This window comes from Orcinus orca, chromosome 5, assembly GCF_937001465.1.
Source record: "Orcinus orca chromosome 5, mOrcOrc1.1, whole genome shotgun sequence".
Lineage (NCBI taxonomy): Eukaryota > Metazoa > Chordata > Mammalia > Artiodactyla > Delphinidae > Orcinus > Orcinus orca.
In genome coordinates this window covers 11,596,040-11,613,894 of record NC_064563.1, presented here as the reverse complement: position 1 = coordinate 11,613,894, position 17,855 = coordinate 11,596,040, and the positions used below count along the sequence as shown (strand labels likewise).

At 44.9% G+C, this 17,855-nt stretch overlaps 1 protein-coding gene across 1 annotated transcript in view; it reads left to right on the top strand.

Moving 5' to 3' along the window:
• The first annotated feature begins 5,836 nt into the window (after positions 1 to 5,836).
• The window catches only part of PLCL2 (phospholipase C like 2), a 190,857-nt gene continuing 178,838 nt past the window's right edge, over positions 5,837 to 17,855 (top strand). Inside the window, exon 1 of the mRNA XM_033432016.2 lies at positions 5,837 to 6,244. Within this exon, the coding sequence (XP_033287907.1) occupies positions 5,915 to 6,244 (330 nt within the window). The 5' untranslated portion in view covers positions 5,837 to 5,914. The remainder of the gene's footprint in view (positions 6,245 to 17,855) is intronic.

The following is a 17,855-nucleotide window of genomic DNA, read 5'->3' as shown; positions in this document are numbered from 1 at the left end:
ACAAAACCCTTTGGTTCCCCTCCCCCAAAAAACAATCACATCAGAAGAGTCCAGTAATCATACAATCATTCACAGATGGTTTCTGATGTGAGGTTAGCCTAAGCCACAGTAGTGGTCGGTTAGGTAAGGATAAATGGGATGGAGGAAAAGTTAAAGCAGTTTATTTCTTGATGTACTGATATGTTATTGTCTCCATGAAATAGAACCATAGGACTATTGCTAAGATGGAGGGGCAGTGGGTTAGTTGGGATTTGGAGAGGAATAGTTTGGAGAATGGAAATTTGAGCCATTTAGCAAAGGGTAACAGATTGTTTTAAGAGCACCAAAGTTCCCGCTGACCCCAGAAATCATACACCTGTCTATTCAACAGAGCTATGATTTTTTTTCTCCAGCAGAGTGACAGCCTGGGACATGTCGGGAGACAGTCATGGTTGGATTCATGCAAAGTATAGATTGGCAAAGTATAGAAGGGCCTGGGCTGCTGGTGAGAATATGGTTGAAAGTCTTGGTCATGAGGTCCAGGCTGGGTAGGGAAAAGGTACAGACAGGAGTGCTGATGGACTGAGAGAGTTGGGTGGGGTGAGAGAAGTACAGGTCTTGCTGAGGCTGGCAGGTGCGTCTGGGGGAAGTAAGGGAATGGGACTGATGAAAGGGCAGAGTTGTTGGCTAGACAATAGGTTTCTGACTTTCAGATTTCAGAGATCAAATAGTTCCGGGGCTGGGATGTGCGAGTGGTTAGATGAAGGGAAGTAGGTTGGGAGCCATCCATCCCACGCTGGGATGCAGAAAATGATGTACTCATCAGACTTCTTGCACTCCAGAAGAGAAATCTGTTCTTGAAACTCAGACTGATGAGGCCCAAATAAATACCAGATTTGGGAGGCATTTGCTACGCTTTGCTTGTCATGCAGTTAGGAGCTAGGGTAGGAATGAATAAGCCTCTCTGTAGACCTTATAAAGGAACGATACGTGGAGACCTCACTTTGTGGGTGTCATTCCCTTAAGAGAATGCAACACAATATCAAGTTTTATATTCTAGATTTTTGGCTTCTCTGAAAGAACAAGATGATCCGGGCAGCATGGGGCCAAGATTTCCTCTCGGCAGCAGTAAGATTCCTCAGCAGGTTATCTGAGTCCCCACCACTCTGTATTGCTGCCTCACACCTGGCTGTTCATGGTGTCTTTCTTAGAATTAGGAGGGAAGTGAAATATTTCTTATAACCAAGGCACTTTCAAAAATTGGAAAACCAAAGATGAATCAGGAAGAGTATTCCTCTGTATTTGATATGCAAACATGCCACTGTCGAAAACTATAAATTGTGATGCTATTAGGAAACAAATCCTTCCAGCTGTACTCGTTACATTATCCACCCGGCTCCTACAGGCATTTGAGTTTGCAGTGACTCCTGCAATAAAATGATAGTGGAAGTACAATCAAATACATGAGAGTTTATAAAAGTGGTGTGATAAGCAACGGCAATTTTTAGAGCAAATCATATTGTTACTTTTGCTAATAGAACGATCTTACTGAATCTCCAGTAATTAATAGATTCCCTCAGAGTGCTACCTAACTAACTCCTGAGAGACACTGAGCCACTGAGAACAATTTAATGAATTCACGCAGTGGCTCCTCAGTGGCTGGAGGTCGTCGATGTAATTCTCTGAGTGCCTAAATTCTTGGCAGCTATATACACGTGTAAGGTAGGTCCACGGAAAGTGGGTGAAGGATTTTTAGTGTCAGAGGAGAAGAAGAATATGAAAATGAAAGCTTTGGGCAGGTCTAACTTGCCTCACGGGTGCCCAGGAAGAAAGAGAACTGCTACATATTTCTTGTTGAGGCTCATGATAAAATACACATAATCCAACCCTTAGGAGCATGATAGATTGAAATCAACATCTAGGATTAACCTAGGAAGCAAATGTAGCCAGTGTAGACCAGTACATTGATATAATCTGGTATTTCCTTAAAGCATTTTGGTCGCCTACTTTCTGCTCTAGTTAGCGCTCACTTTAAATTTTTTTTTTTTTTTTTTTTTTTTTTTGCGGTACGCGGGCCTCTCACTGCTGTGGCCTCTCCCGTTGCGGAGCACAGGCTCCGGACGCGCAGGCTCAGCGGCCATGGCTCACTGGCCCAGCCGCTCCGCGGCATGTGGGATCTTCCCGGACCCGTGAACCCGTGCCCCCTGCATCGGCAGGCGGACTCTCAACCACTGCGCCACCGGGGAAGCCCAGCACTCACTTTAAACATGGGGAGCAGTCGAATATGAAGCCTCAGAGGTTGTACTGCATCTTGAAAGAAATACAGAAATAAAATGAGATGGAGGTCTGAGAAATGGAAATTGTCATCACACACTGAGGGAAAAAATAATTTGAAGGCCAAGCGTTCAGTGAGTCAGAAAAATTTGGAGAGTCGTAATGTTAGAGGCTGCAAACTGGAAACTAGATACGCATTCATAACCTACAAGGATGTCAATGACGGCAAGAAGTCGGTAAACAGCGTCAGTGTTATTTTGGGAGGCTGCAGGAAGCTTATTATGGACCAGGGAGCCTGAATAGCTCATGTTCGAGGCACCGTATTTAAGATACAAACAAACAGAAGATCGCGCAGTCAAGGGTGACAATAATTAAAAGCTGAGGCAGAATGAAATATGAAGAAAACTTAAAAGAGATACAGCTCTGTATTGGTGGCATGATAAAAATTAATGAGATCTTTAGAGATATTTATTTACTTTAAACATTATGAACAAATGATTCATCAGCGTCTTACCGTTGGTATACAGAGATAATAAACTGGCATACGCATCATGGAGTTATGCAGAATGAGCATTTTATTAATGTCTTGCCTATCTCTTATTGCCCAACACTGAAAATTCAACTGAAGGAACCACTAGACAGTACTTGTTGAGGGATGACTATGATATTTTGGCCCTTTTTCTAAGTCAAACTTCTATGAATTTTACAATGCCGTGAAAACACTTCAGCAAGAATTTTGGCAGAATATTTACAATTTCTTCAATAACACTGTTCACGGAATAGGAGAAATGGAAAGCAATCACTTAGTAACTGCGGAGAAACAAGCAGGAAGGAGGAGGAACAACTGCTTACTGTGCTGCTTGTGATGAAAAAAGTCTGAGTTTAGCTATTAAAAAAGCCTGCTGGGGGCTGAGCACTGCACATGTCAGAAGCACATGCCGCTTCCCGTCACCATACAGGAGAGATGGTACCTACAGCCTGGCTGTTTGTGTGATGCAGAAGTACAGCTATAACATCTGCAGGCGTCTGACCTGTGGGAGACAAGCACTTAGGGGGATAAAAAGGAAACTGGCACAGGCCTTGGGCTTCTGGCATTGTTAGTCACAGGTCTGCCAAGATGCTTTGGGAAACATTTTAATTTAAATGCCAAGTGTATTTCAACGAAGACTCCCTGGTTTGACCTGTTGGGAGTCCAGAGGGAGATGGATAGGTGCTCATTTTGGAAAGCATTAGGAGAATTAGATGCTGGTTTTATAAAAAAGCATCCTGGAAGTTTAAATCTCTGTATGTCCGCACTCACCCTAGGAAATTCATGGTACAAGCTGCAGGATATATGACTCTCATAGCATATTACTAGTGATTGGTAAGTGCAGGAAAAGGCAGAAATATCTCCAGGCGTTTATTAAAATATCAAAATTAGAGGACTTTAAGGATAAAGGCCTAGCATTCTTCCTTTCCTCCCCACAGCACAGTCACTGGCTACTATGACTATAAATTTGGTAAGGCCTGATTTGAATTATTTGAATATATTTTCCTGCAAAAATATCACAAGACAGAAAAAAAATTGAACCAAACTAGAAAAAGAAAGGAAGAAAGAAAGAAAAAGAAGGAAGGAAGGAAGGGAGAGAAAGGAAGGAAGGAAGAAAGAAGGAGGGATGGGACTGAATAAAATATTATAACATTGTTGTCCATCGATGTGAAAATATGTCTGTTAGCGTGTAGGCCCAGGTTGGCAAAAGATGGATAAAAGCTTGTCTGATGGGTTACAAAAACATGAATCCAGAGATCAGAAGAATTAAAACACCCCGAGAATAACACAAAGGTATTTGAAGTTGCTTCAGAGGCAAGGGCGGGTATGTATATGTATGTAAAGCTCGTTTCCTCTGAGGCTGCTTGGCAGTTTGCTATAACATAATGCTGATGAAAGCAGGGTCTTTAAGTTCACCCCCCAGCGGACTGTCAGTTTCTCCTTCGCGCCCTGCGGGAAGCGCATTCCCGGGAAGGGAAACACACTAGTTGGAGAAGAGCTGGGGTGCTAGAGAAGGGCTGGAAGCTGGAACCAGGGAGCCTGGGACGGAGAGGTGGGTGGGGCCAGGCTGGGTGCGGCCTCGGGTACCAAGATGCGGAGATGGGGCCACGTCTGGCTCCAAGGGTGGAGAGCCAGGGAAGGTGTTTGCTCGGGGGAGTGACATGATCAGGGTTTTTAGGCTGGTCACTCTACCTGAAGCATTGGGGGAGGGAGGAAGGAGGAAGGAGGAAGAACCACAGGGACCGGCTGCAGCGATCCAAGTAGGATAATGCCCCAAAAGATGAGCCTGACCTAGGACGCGGTCTGCAAAGGGCTGGACTGGCTGGCGGCGGGACACTGGCGAAAGGACACTGGGAGGGAGGGACGACGGGGATAAATCCCTGGAGGACGACTCAGAGGGCTCAGAACAGGCTCTAACGAGGTCCTCTGCTTCTCACCTCTCGCCGCTCCCCTCCCCCCGCCCCAGCATCCTTGCAACTAGTTGAATCAATTCACAGATTCACAGTTCAGGATCCAAAAGGAACGGAATTAGCTTCTGTATGTGAAGTGGGTCTGACCCACGAGCGGAGCCCGGAGGGGAACGTCCGGAGGGCCTCCTCCGGAGCTGGGCGGGAGCGGAACGAGTCCCGCGCGCGGGGCGGGGTAGGATGGGGCGCAGCGGCGGAGCCCAGAGCCCGGGACCATCGTGCGGCCCGCGGCCTGCGCTGTCTTTGCTCCTCGGGGCGCCGGCGGGTGCCTGGAAGTTGACAAATCTCTAGGGAGGCGGTGAGCCTCCCGGGACCCGCGGCCGCCGCCCGTCGCCGTCCGCTGGGCAGCGAGGTTCCTGCGGCCCGATGAGCCGGCCCAGCGGGAGCAGCCGCGACGGCGGCGACCACGAGCGGGAGCCGGGTGGCCCGCGGCGGCAGGGGAGGGTCCCCGTGGCCTGTAGGGGGCAGCGCCGAGCCCGGGAGGAGACGGCGGCGGCGGGGTGGGCGAGTCCCGGCCTCCCTGCCCTCCGTGCGCTTACCCGGCGCCGCCGGCTTCGGCGGGGACCCGGGGGTACGTGGCGGGCCCGGCGCGCGACAGCCCCTGGGGAATTGGGATCCGGGGAGACCCCGGCGTCGCCACCCGCCCGCCCGGGGCCGCGAGAGCCTCGGAAGGCGCCTCCGCGTGTCCGGGGAGCGTCTGGGCGCCCGCCGCTTCCCCAAGCCCGAGCGGGACGCCCGGTGCCCGCGCGGTGGGTGCCCTGAGCCCCGCGGTGGGCGCCCCGGGGCGTTCCCCCGGGGAGGGCGCCCCGTTCCGGCGCCCCCGGCCGCGCGGTATTTGTGGCGCCCGCGGCGGCGCGTGTGCCGGGCGTGTTTCCCTCCCGGGTGCCGGGCCCCGGGCCCCGCCGCCGCGCTGACTGTGTCTCTCTTCTCCCCCTGCAGGAATCTTCCGAGAATCCTGCTGCCGCGACTCTAACCGTGAGCGAGGCGAGCTCGAAACCAACAGCACATCTAAATTTAAAAAAAAAAAAAAAAAAAAAAAAAAAGGCGGAAGAAGCGGCCGAGGCGGCGGCGGGAGGAGGAGAGGAGGAGGGGCCGCGCGGCCCGAGGCGGCGGGGACGCGGGGACGCGGGGACGCGGCTTTGTGCTGGCGGGTCGCGGGGCGCCCATGGCGGAGTGCGGCCGGGGGGGCGCCGCCGGCGGGGCCCTGCCCACCTCCCCGGGCCCGGTCCTCGCGGCCAAGGGCGCCCTGAGAGCCGGGGCCGGGGAAGGCGGCGGCGGCGGCGGAGGGCGCCTCGGCCACGGGCGGGCGCGCTATGACAGCGCCGGGGTTTCCAACGGAGACTGCAGCCTCGGCGTGTCCGCGGACGAAGCCCAGGCCAGCCCCTCCAGGGGCCCCCGCGGCGCCGCGCTCGCCCCGACCCCCGGCCCGGCCGCCTGCCCCCTCCCCCGGGAGAGCAAGCCGGGCGGCCTGCCCCGCCGGAGCAGCATCATCAAGGTAGGTGGGCGAGGGGCACCCGTCGCCCGCCCCCCGCCGTCCGCGGGGGCTCTTTCCCCGAGAGGGGAGTAGTGGTGGCAGGAGGCGGGTGTACGAGGAGCCAGCCCCCTGCTAACGGGAGCCAGGGGTGCGCTGGTGCTTGGAGTGGTTGAGCGGGGACTGGGTGCATATGGCATTTGGGAAGAATGGAGAGGTGGTCCTGAATGTGCAGGGAGCTGTGCTCAGACATCCCCCGCGGAACTTAGGGATGTCACCTCTCCCAGGATTGGCCTGGAATGATGGCCTGTACCTGCTTGGCAGGGCACGCTCTCTTGTGGTAGCCTCGGCTGGTAACAGACTCCCTGCAAGGTTTCCATTGTATGTTAAAAACAGTTATCATGTGAAAGCATGTTCTTAAAAATCCCAGGCAGTGAACAGAGATTATTTAATAGGTTTCTTCTCATCGCTCTATAGTTGCCTCTTGCAAACGGCTGGACTCAGAGGGTGCAAAAAATCCCAGGTCACTCAATCTCACGGAGAAATGGAGCAGGTTTCTGAACATAAATGCCCATTTCGGCTTTCTTAGGGTCAGAGGCGCTGAGAGATTACAGTCCTGCACGGTTTAATCTTTTCCTTGCTGCAGTAGGCAGGCCTCCAGCTCTGTGGAAGTTCTTTTGGGTAGTTTGCTTGGTTTTGCTATCTTTTGCCTGGGGTTATTTAGCAAAAGGAAGTCAGCGATTGTTTTGTGCATTTTAAACTCCAGGAGTAATGTAAGGAACTCCTGAGTTTGTGATGGTTTCGTTCTAATATTACATTTTGGTCTGCAGTGCAAACAAATTTCTCCTGACATGAAGTGAAAAAAAAATTGATGAGCTAAGAAGAGCAGAGCCTTAGGAAGGGCTAGCTCTTTCTGCTCAAGTTTGGAACAAATAGAAAATGTTGCTGTCTGAAGGCTGAGAGGTCACCAGGACGGTGAGCATCAAAGCACCCTGACACGGCTGTCCGCACCTTCCTGTGGCAGATCATCAGCGGGAGGGGGAGAGCAGAACGGGCCACAGTGAAGAGAATTGGCACTGGTGGTATTTGAAATTTAACTGGACCTGCAGAAACCTTCTGAGTAGCATGTAGTGTCTGATGGTATTATCAGCCTCTGCAGTTACCTAGTGAAATATACAACCTTGCTACTGTATGTAACAGGCAATTGTGAAACTGCTTTTCGCTTTGTCATCTGTTGGCCCGGTTTATGGCTGAGCAAGGGCACAGTTGGAGGGCTTAAAGATCAAGTGTATTAACTATCTGCAGCAGGCGTTTAGAGTTTAACTAAGGAAAGCAAAAGAGGTTTTTGCTGCATACCTACCTAGCTTTTAGTGACTTAACGTTTTCTTCTACTCTGTCGCTTATGTTGCCATGGAAGTTGCTTTCAACCGTGCGTGGTACTCAATACCCATTGACAGAGTTATGTGTCATAACTGTTTTTATTGGTTACTAGATATTTGTGGTGATTTTGCACTGCAGTGTTAATGAAATCAGACGTAAAAATTCCAGAGAAGATACAAGCTGACCACATTTTAACTCCTCTCCCTCAATTTTTTTGAAGGGCCTGTTCTTGCACTTTTTTAAAAAAAAAATTCAGATTTAATTGTTGTCTACATGTGGTTCACAGTGTAACTTATTTAATTACAACAGCATCTGTTTTAATTTTGCATTCATGGGAGGTTAGGAAGAAGGATGGTTTGCCAACATTTCTGACATGTGGAATTGAGAACTTGTTGGTAGATATCATTTCTTCATTGAAGATGCTAGAAGCACATGGGGAAATGATTAATAATTCAGAAATCACTGGAATTTTGAAAGTTTCCCAGATATCTTTGTCTTCTTTCTAATAGAGGCAGTTGGTCCCTTGTTTGCAGTTGTATCCCTAGATATACATTGTGAGGAATGTAGTAGGGGTTCAATAGGTTGCTTCCTGAATGAATGGACAAATGATAAGAAAGTACATATTTTCTCTAAGTTCTTTTAATTTTTAAAATGGCTCATTGGGATTTACCAGTCTCATATCTTATTTATTGTCTCATATCTCCTAAGATGACTTGACTCCTTTTTCTTGCCTCTATTTTCAATGTGCATTTTCTTAATCACCCTTTAAAACTATGGAAATAGTGTTGAAAGTTGATCAAGCCTGGATTTTAGGGAAGGAGTATGCTATATTTAAATAGGTAATTACTTGGTATTTACTCCCTTTCAGTTGGCGTCTTGAGGTCTCAAGATTTTAGAAATTTAGTGTGGCATTTTCTAAAGACATGCCAGCATCAAGTTAATAACGTAATAGAATAAAGAGATCTTTAACTTTAATACCAACTTTCATAAAGCAGCAAATAAGGCACAGGTATTTTTGTCACACGAATGGCAGAATTACATTTCACTTTTGTTAAAATATAATAAACAGCTTAGCAGGAGCCCATGTGAAAAAGCAGTGGTGACATCTTTCTTTGGTTTCTTTTGAATAAAGGGATGAATGCAGTCAGGTGATGGAAGGGGAGAGGCGGGAGTAGATTAGTGAGCATGGTGATGATGGGGGACTTGAGGGCGTGGCGCGGAGAGTGCATGCTCACTAAGGATCAGAGGCTGGTGTGCATGGGGTTGCATTAGTTGCAGTGTCCGGCTATGCCTGTTTCCTAGTTCATCACAGTCTTGGCCTTCCTCTTAGGTGGGGATCCCCGAATCAGAGAGAGAAATAACAGCAGAAATGGGATAAACAGTGGGCAAAGAAGGGGGACTATTGCTGAGGTGCAGGACGTACAGAAATCCACTGTAGGCTGACTGGAATGATATTCCTTATTTAAAATTATTTCTTTGGAACTCCATCTGTTTTGTAAATGTGGTGTTGAGTAAGAAATTGTAAATTGTAAAACTACATTTTCTGCCAAAACAGATGCACAGATCCATACTAAAAGAGCTCCTTGGTTATGGTAAGAGTGTCGATGGAAATTCAGGGTGAGCAGCCTGGTAAGACCTTTCTAAGTATCTTGAGAAGAAAAATAAATCATGGAACTCATCACCAGACTTTTCTACTTTTCCTTAGCTTGTTGAAAATAGTGTTACACTTTTTAGCTTATTCTCAAAGGCCTATTACCAGATTTTTAGGGGAGAAGCCATTATGTTTGTCATCTTTAGTAATCTAGTAAACGAAAACATCACTTTCATTTTCTCTTTCCATATTTCATTTCATCACACCATTCAATACAGTCCACGCTTTATTTTGAAACAGTTAATTTGGTTAGCTGTTCAGATGGCATTCATTTTTTACAAATAGCTCCATCCTTTAATTCAGGAGCTTGGTCTAAAAATATGAAGTAACACTTTAAGCCTTAGATTTCTTTTTAAGTTTTGAAATAAATGAAGTTAAAATGTCTATTAGTTTGGATGGTTTACTTTAGTCAAAGCTAATTAAATATTTTGGATGGTACATTAAGAGAGGTGATTTAATTTGCATAAAATAAAATTCACTCCTGTTGGTGTCTAGTTCTATGGAATTTGACAAATACATGTAAGTCATGTAACCACTACCACAACCAAGATCTAGAACAATTCTGTCATCTCAAAAAATTCTCCAAGTCTCTTTGCAGCCTTCCCTGCCCCCTATCCCCAGACCATAACAACTATTGATTAGGGTATTTTAAAAAAATAAGTTGGAAGTATAGCCATTATACTATTTTGGTATTTAAAAGTAATGACAGCAGCCACTGTTTATTAAGCACTTACTATGTGCAAAACACATGAGAAGTGTTTAATTTGATTCTGTGACCTGGTCTTGCACCAACCATGGAGGCTGAAGAAAACCCCAAGTTCAGAGGGGTTAACTGCTTGTCCAGGGTGCTGGAGCTGGTTGTTGGACCCCGCTTGGGCACTCCAGTGACCCCCACATTACACTGGCAGTGTTAATTTTTTTGTATACTTAAGGAAACATTGGTGGTTTGGAACACCAGATTTGGTTTTCCCCTTTAAATGTAGGGGATACTGAAGGGAAAAAAAGAATCTCAATTTCTTCTGGCCGAAGAAGTTGGCAGATAATATGGCCAGGCAGCTGTCTAGTCACCTGTTATGGCTGCCTGACCAGAGACTCTGGCTTCGCTGAGACCAAAGGTTTGACCTTGTCCAAGGTGGCAGCCCTTAGTTTTCTTAATATCACTGTTGTCCTTATTATAGTATCACGGTGTGTAGGGGAAATGCTTTTACTAACTTTCCGCCAACGTAGATTCCCTATGTCTTGATGCTGAGCACCGCATCATGGGGAACTAGCAGGCTCTTCACATCTATTATGCATATTTAAACAAAATAATTAAAATGTACATTATGGTGTAAATAAAGTAGACTCTTTGCAGGCCAAAGCTGGGCTGTATTTATCAGTTCTGCACAGAAAGCAAGCACTCAATAACCATGTTCTGAATTTTATCTTAAGAATAATATCTGCATTTGACTTTAGACTTTTTTTTCTGAATGGGGGCTCGGGGGAGACAGCTGTACACCCAGCAAACCTGTGGGCGTATCATGAATATTCAACCAGCAGTAACTGGATCACGGAGTGAATTTGTCTGGTTAAACAGGCAGCCTTGGTCATTTAGGTCAGAAAACTCTGGTAGCCAATCAGCAAGTCTCCACTTGGCTTTGTACTGATGCATGTGAGGGAGTCCAGGCTTGATAACTGCTGCAAGGCGGGCGCAGGGCCGTGGGTCTCAGCCACTCAGAGAGCTTTCATCACACTTCAGAGTTCAGTTTCAGAAGTCATTAGGGGGTGTTCATTTTCAGACCCTAAAAATTACTTACCCCTTTTGCTTCTTCCCTTCCCTGTCTTCCAGCCTCCCCTCCAAACAGTTATGCTTGACTTGTGGTGCTTTTCACCAGGTCCAAATAGACAACTGACAGGAAATTGTTTATTACTATTTTTTAAATTGCCTATCTTGGCCTCTTGAGTTAGTTTCTTAGAATGCTCTCTCCCAGAATCTGTTCAGTTCCTTTTATAGTTCTGTATGCTCTGTAAGGGGTCTAAACGAGACTGTTCTTTTTTGCTTTTCTTTTTTTAATGCTTAAGTTCCCCATGCCTCCGAATTCAACGAAATAGGGCAGTGCTATCTGCAGCCTAAATGCAGGTATAAATGAATTGTGAATATTCACGTTTTCCCTTCAGACTCTATTTTATACATGTGTTCAAAAATAGATGCTCTGTTCCTTATTAATGCTAAATTTTGTCTGTCATTACTTGCTTGTCTACCAGACCTCCAGATTACTTCAGCTACTTACGTTTTATTTCAAATTAATGGATTCTGTAGTACAGGGGATATTCATATATTTTTACCAGTGGGCCACAGGGTCTGAAACTGTGCAAGCTGCCTGGCCAGCTTTTCTCTGCTGTTGATAATGGTGAATCGAGAGGGTCGTACCCAGCATGGGTGTTAGTAGTGACTCAGACAAGTCGGAACCCCCAGGGGGGTTTCAGTGGGACCTATGTTCCTTATGGCAGAATAATCCCATAGCTTTAGGGGGCTCAGAGCATATAATGACTTACATTGAGCTTTAGCAACAATTGTGTGAGTGAGCCAGTCTGCTGGCAGGACGCCTGGCACCTACCTGTCTCCGAAGGGCAGAGGAGGGCAGGTGGGAGGCCCTGCTGGCTGCGAGTGCTTGGTCACGTGGCGGGGGATTAGGTAAAGCTTGTTCTAGGTAGTCATCTCAGCTGGGCTGTACAGGCAGACCGCCTTTTATTGTGGTTCGCTTTATTGCGCTTCACAGATAGTGCGCTTTTTACAAGTTGAAGGTCTCTGGCAACCCCGCGTCGAGCAAGTCTGTTGGCGCCATTTTTCCAACCGCATTTGCTCACTTAGTGTCTCTGTGTCACATTTTGGTAATTCTCGCAGTATTTCAAAATATTTCCTTGTTATTATGTTTGTGATGGTGATCTGTGATCAGGGATCTTTAATGTTACTCTTGTAATCATTTAGGGGCACCACAAGCCGTGCCCATGTCAGACGGCAAACTTAATTGATACATTTTGTGTATGTTCTGACTGCTGTCACCTCCCTGTTGCCTGAGACACAACAGTGTTGAAATTTGGCCAGTTAATAGCCCTGCAAGGGCCTCTAAGTGTTCAAGTGAAAGGAAGAGTCACACATCTCTCATTTTATTTTTTTTTCTCATTTTAAGTCAAAAGCTAGAAATGATTAAGCTTAGTGAGGAAGGCATGTCGAAAGCCCAGATAGGCTGAGAGCCAGGCCTCTTGTGCCAAACGGTTAGCCAAGTTCTGGATGCAAAGGAAAAGTTCTTGAAGGAAATTAAAAGTGCTGCCCCAGTGAACACACCAATGGTAAGAAAGCGAAACAGCCTTATTGCTGATATGGAGAAAGTCTGAGTGGTCCAGAGAGACGATCAGACCAGCCACCACTTTCCCTTAAACCAAAGCCTAGTCCAGAGCAAGGCCGTAACTCTCTTCAGTTCTGTGAAGGCTGAGAGAGGCGAGGAAGCTGCAGAAGAAAAGTTCGAAGCTTAGCAGAGGTTGGTTCATGAGGTTTAAGGCAAGAAGCCATCTCTGTGACATCAGAGTGCGAGGCGAAGCAGTGAGTGCTGATGACGAAGCTGCAGCAAGTTATCCAGAAGATCCAGCCAAGATCATTAATGAAGGGAGCCACACTAAACAACAGATTTTCAATGTGGATGAAACAGCCTTCCACTGGAAGAAAATACCATCTAGGTCTTTCATAGCCAGAGCGGAGAAGTCAGTGCCTGGCTTCAAAGCTTCAAACGACAGGCTAACTCTTGTTAGAGGCTAATGCAGCTGGTGACTTGAAGTTGAAGTCAATGCTCATTTACCATTCCGAAAATCCTAGGACCCTTAAGAATCATGCTGAATCTACTCTGCCTGTGCTCTGTAAATGGAACGACAAAGCTTGGATTACGGCACATCTGCTTGCAACATGGTTGCAAGTGAATACTGAATATTTTAAGCCCGCTGTTGAGACCTATTGCTCAGAAAAAGAAGGTTCCTTTCGAAATATGACTGTTCAATGACAATGCACCTGGTCACCCAAGGACTCTGAGGGAGATGCACAACGAGATACAAGCACCCATGTGTCTTGGTTGTTTTCATGCCTGCCAACACAACATCCATTCTGCAGCCCATGGACCAAGGTATAATTTTGACTTTCAAGCCTTATTAGTTAAGAAATATATTTCGTAAGGCTATATAGATGCCATAGAGAGTGATCCCGCTGATGGGTCTGGGCAAACTCAATTGAAAACCTGGAAAGGATTCACCATTCTAGATGCCACGAAGAACATTCATGATTCATGGGAAGAGGTCAAAATATCAACGTTAACAGGAGTTTGGAAGAAGTTGATTCCAACCCTCATGGATGTCTTTGAGGGATTCAAGACTTCAGTGGAGGAAGTAATTGCAGATGTGGTGGAAACAGCAAGCGAACGAGAATTAGATGCGGTACCTGCAGATGTGGCTGAATCGCTGCAATCCCGTGATAAAACTTGAATGGGTGAGGAGTTGCTGCTTATGGATGAGCAGAGAAAGTGGTTTCTTGAGATGGAAACTACTCCTGGTGAAGATGCCGCAAAGCCTGTTGAAATGACAAAGGATTCAGAATATTACATAATCTCAGTTGATAAAGCAGTGGCAGGGTTTGAGAAGAGTGACTCCAATTTTGAAAGAAGTTCTACTGTGGGTAAGATGCTGTCAAACAGCACTGCGTGCTACAGAGGAATCGTTCTTGAAAGGAAGCGTCAGTTGATGGGGCCGACTTCATCGCTGGCTTATTTTAAGAAACTGCCAGTCACCCCCGCCCTCAGCAGCCACCACCCTGATCAGTCGGCAGCCATCAACATCGAGGCGAGATCCTCCACCAGCAAGAAGATTACAACTCACTGAAGGCTCAGAGGATGGTTAGCTTTTTCTTCTTCAACCAATAAAATATTTTAAAATGAAGGTATGTACAATGCATTTTTAGACACAATGCTTTTGCCCACTTAGTAGACTACAGTGTGGTATAAACACAGCTTTTATATGCCCTGGGAGCCAAGAAATTCGTGTGATTCTCTTTGTTGCGATATTTGCTTCATCGAGGCAGTATCTCTGAGGTGTGCCTGCGCGGTGGGGTCTTGGTCTGTCCTCAGGACACACGTTGCATGTCTGGATTATTCAGGGGGAAGCATACTGGTGGGAAAACTAGAGGGTGTGAAGTTCGGTGCTTGGATCAGATTCTGCCTCCCTCTCTTCCTTCCTCTTGACCTTGGGCAAGATATTTAAGTCTGTGTGTCTAGTTAACCCATCTCTAAAACGGACATAAGGATATTTCCCTCATAACATTGTCGTGGAGATTAAATGAGATGATGTGTGTGGCATATTCAGAACAGCGTGTGGCCTGTAGTAAATACTCAATCAGCAGCCCCTGGTATGTTTAGTTTCTCTTATTTAGAGTTGATCCTGAGATGAGCACACTCATTTAGCTTCATTTGAATTGGAGATCACTAACACTGCCATCCCCGTTTTGAAAGTCTTATCTTTTGAGACACAAAGAATGTACCCAGATAAGTTTCTCAGACTTCTTCTGAAGATGCTTCATGAATGATTTTTGTTCTGGTGCCTCTCTCAATCTGATGCGTCAGTACAACTGAGCTCATGTCTTAATAGCCCCACTTCAATAATCGGAGGGCACTGGACATTAGTTTTATTGCACCAAGCACCCATGTGTCTTGGTTTGCCCAGCATAGTCCGGATTTACCCCGGACAAAACCAGGGTTTTGTCCTCTCCGCTCTCCTTTGATGGATTTCAAAGCTTTTCAGGAGGGAATCATTTCCCATTTTTGTTTCTTTTTAACAAAATTTGATTTACACTTTTTAGGGTCCTCGAGGGTAAAGCAGGTAGTAGTAACAATTTGTTTTCAGGTGAGTTCTTTCTGATAGTATTTATCCCTACTGTTGTTTTGGAATTGTCAAATAATATAAATTATTTATATTTAATAATTATATAAATTATTATATATAAAATATTCTATAAAGATATTTATATAAATCATATAAACATAATTTATATAAATTATAAAATTATAGAATATGTTTATGCCTTCAGCACATTACTATGAGTTCAGTATTGAGGTATCTTCTTGGAGTATGCTAAATATACGGATTTGGAAATAGCAGATATTACCACCCCAGAACCCGGGCAGCTGGATTTAAAAGTGATTAATCATATAGATTCATGGGAGTTTTAGAACGGAAAGAGATCATGCAAAATTCTTTTGTAGTTATAGAGAGGCAAGGCCATACTGATCAGTACATCTAGCTCCTAGCTATGGTTGAGTTCATTTATTTGCATATTAGCCTAGCAGAATTGGAAAAAAAATTGTTATGTAATACTGCAGTGTGTGAGTATTCATAGCACAAGATGTGGTCTTCCAAACAGCTATTTTTGAGAATTTGTTTTTTTGGCTATAGATAGCTGCATGGGTACACATGCTACACTTGTGCACGCATGTACTCTGAAGACTCTGTTTATAAATAGTAAAGATTAAGAACAAACCAAATAACATAGTGGTGGCTGGCACGAGTCCTGTCTTGTGAGAGACTGATGGGTAGCAGGTGTCTGCTCTCTAAATTGAAAATGCCCGGGCAGGGGGAGCCTGTTTTGATGAACATTGCCGACGAGGCTTCTGTTGCTCTTGACCAATTAGCGTGGCCACAGAGGGATGAGCGACCTCGTTTGCAGCTACCATCAGAATCACAAGCTCTGTGACTCTCTCTACATGGTTTCCTGCTACTTTTTATTTTTCATCTTCCTTCTAAGCTGTGATATCCTGTGAGCATAAGTAGCTGTAATTTTTCAAATAGTTAAAATGGTTTAATGGTTATTCTTGGAAGAAATACAGCAAGTTGCTTAGATTTTTGTTGCTATTAATCCATGCTAATAGATTATATTAAATACCAATAGAATCATTCAGAGGTTTTCATATCAGAACTGATAGAATTCCTGATGTAATGTGGGTTTAACGGATGTGTTTGTCTTTGGAATTTTTGGTGGTTTATTGAAAGCGATCTATATATTCTTTCAAGGCTTTCTCTGGTTTATGTATATTCCCATAAATGTTTTTTCTATACATTAAAATAGTATCAGAAGTTGAATTGCTATGTCATAGGATATGTGTATATTCAGCTTCAGTAAATATTATCGTGTGCTTTTCCTAACTGACAAAACGAATTGACACACCCACCAGGTTACATGAGTTCTAGTTGCTCTAAATGCTTCCCAATACTTGGCATTGTCAGTGGTTTCTGTTGGTTTTAAATTGTATCTGTGATGGTTATGTAATGCACTGTGGCTTTTAGGTTGCATTTCCCTGATGATGAATGCTGTTGAGCACCTTTTCATGTTTTCTTGGCCATTAGTATATTCTCCTTTGTAAAATGCCTATTCCTATCTTTCGCCCATATAAAAAAATTGGGGTTTTTATATTAAAAAAAATTAATTTGTGGGACTTCTTTACATTTTCTGGATATGTCTTTTGTGTGATATGTATATTGAAAATTTCTTCTCCTAGTATGTGACCTGTCTTTTCATTGTCTTAAGGGGTACCTCTTAATGAATAATAAGTCTTATCAGTTTTAGTGAAATCCAGTTTATCAGCATTTTCCTTTATGGTTGTCCTGTGTATGATATTTTAACTTAGCTTGAGACCATGAAGATATTCATTTATTTAACTTCTAGAACGTTTATTTTTCAAATTTAGCTCTGCAGTCTGTCTGGAACTTCTTTGTGTGTGTGGTGTGAGGTAGGGGTCAAGATTTGTCTTTCCATGTAAATATCCAGTTAATTAATCCAGCACCATTTATTTGAAAATATCATTTTTCCCTATTGCACTGCATTGGCCCTTTGTCATATATCAAGTGACTTTATGTGTGTGGGTTTGTTCTGAAGTCTGTTTTGTTAGATTGGTCTATTTGCCTATTCTTTCGTTCATACTGTCTTTCTTCCTAGGTGTATACCCAACAGATAATTAGGCCATTTGTGTATCAAAAGATATGTACAAGAATGTTTGTAGCAGCATTAACCGTAAGAGCCCCAAACTGGAAACAACCCAAATGCTCATCTTTTAAAATAAGCATATCACACAATGGAATACCATGAAGAAAAAAGGCAGACAGACAGACGGACAGGAACAACAAAAAGAGCAGATGACTGCTACATGTACCGCTCTAGCCTCTCAAGATAATGTTGAGGGAAAGAAACCAGACACAAAAAGAATGCATACTGTATGATTCCATTTATATAAAGTTCCAAAACAGACAAACTGATTTTTGGTGATAGGAGTCCTAATAGTGGTCCCATTTAAGGCTCATGACTGGGAGGGGGGACCCAGGGGCTTCTGGGTGTCACTGATTTTTGGTTGCTGGATCTGAGGGTGGTTCCACTTTGTGAAAATCCGTTGAACTGTACACACTCCTGACTTCCAGAGGTATATCATACTTCAATAAATAAGTTGATTTACACAATTGAGAAAATAAATCAAAATTAAATACTTACAGGCTGCTTCACTCTGCACTGTTTAGGACACTGCCTTTCATAGTTTGCTGCTGTCT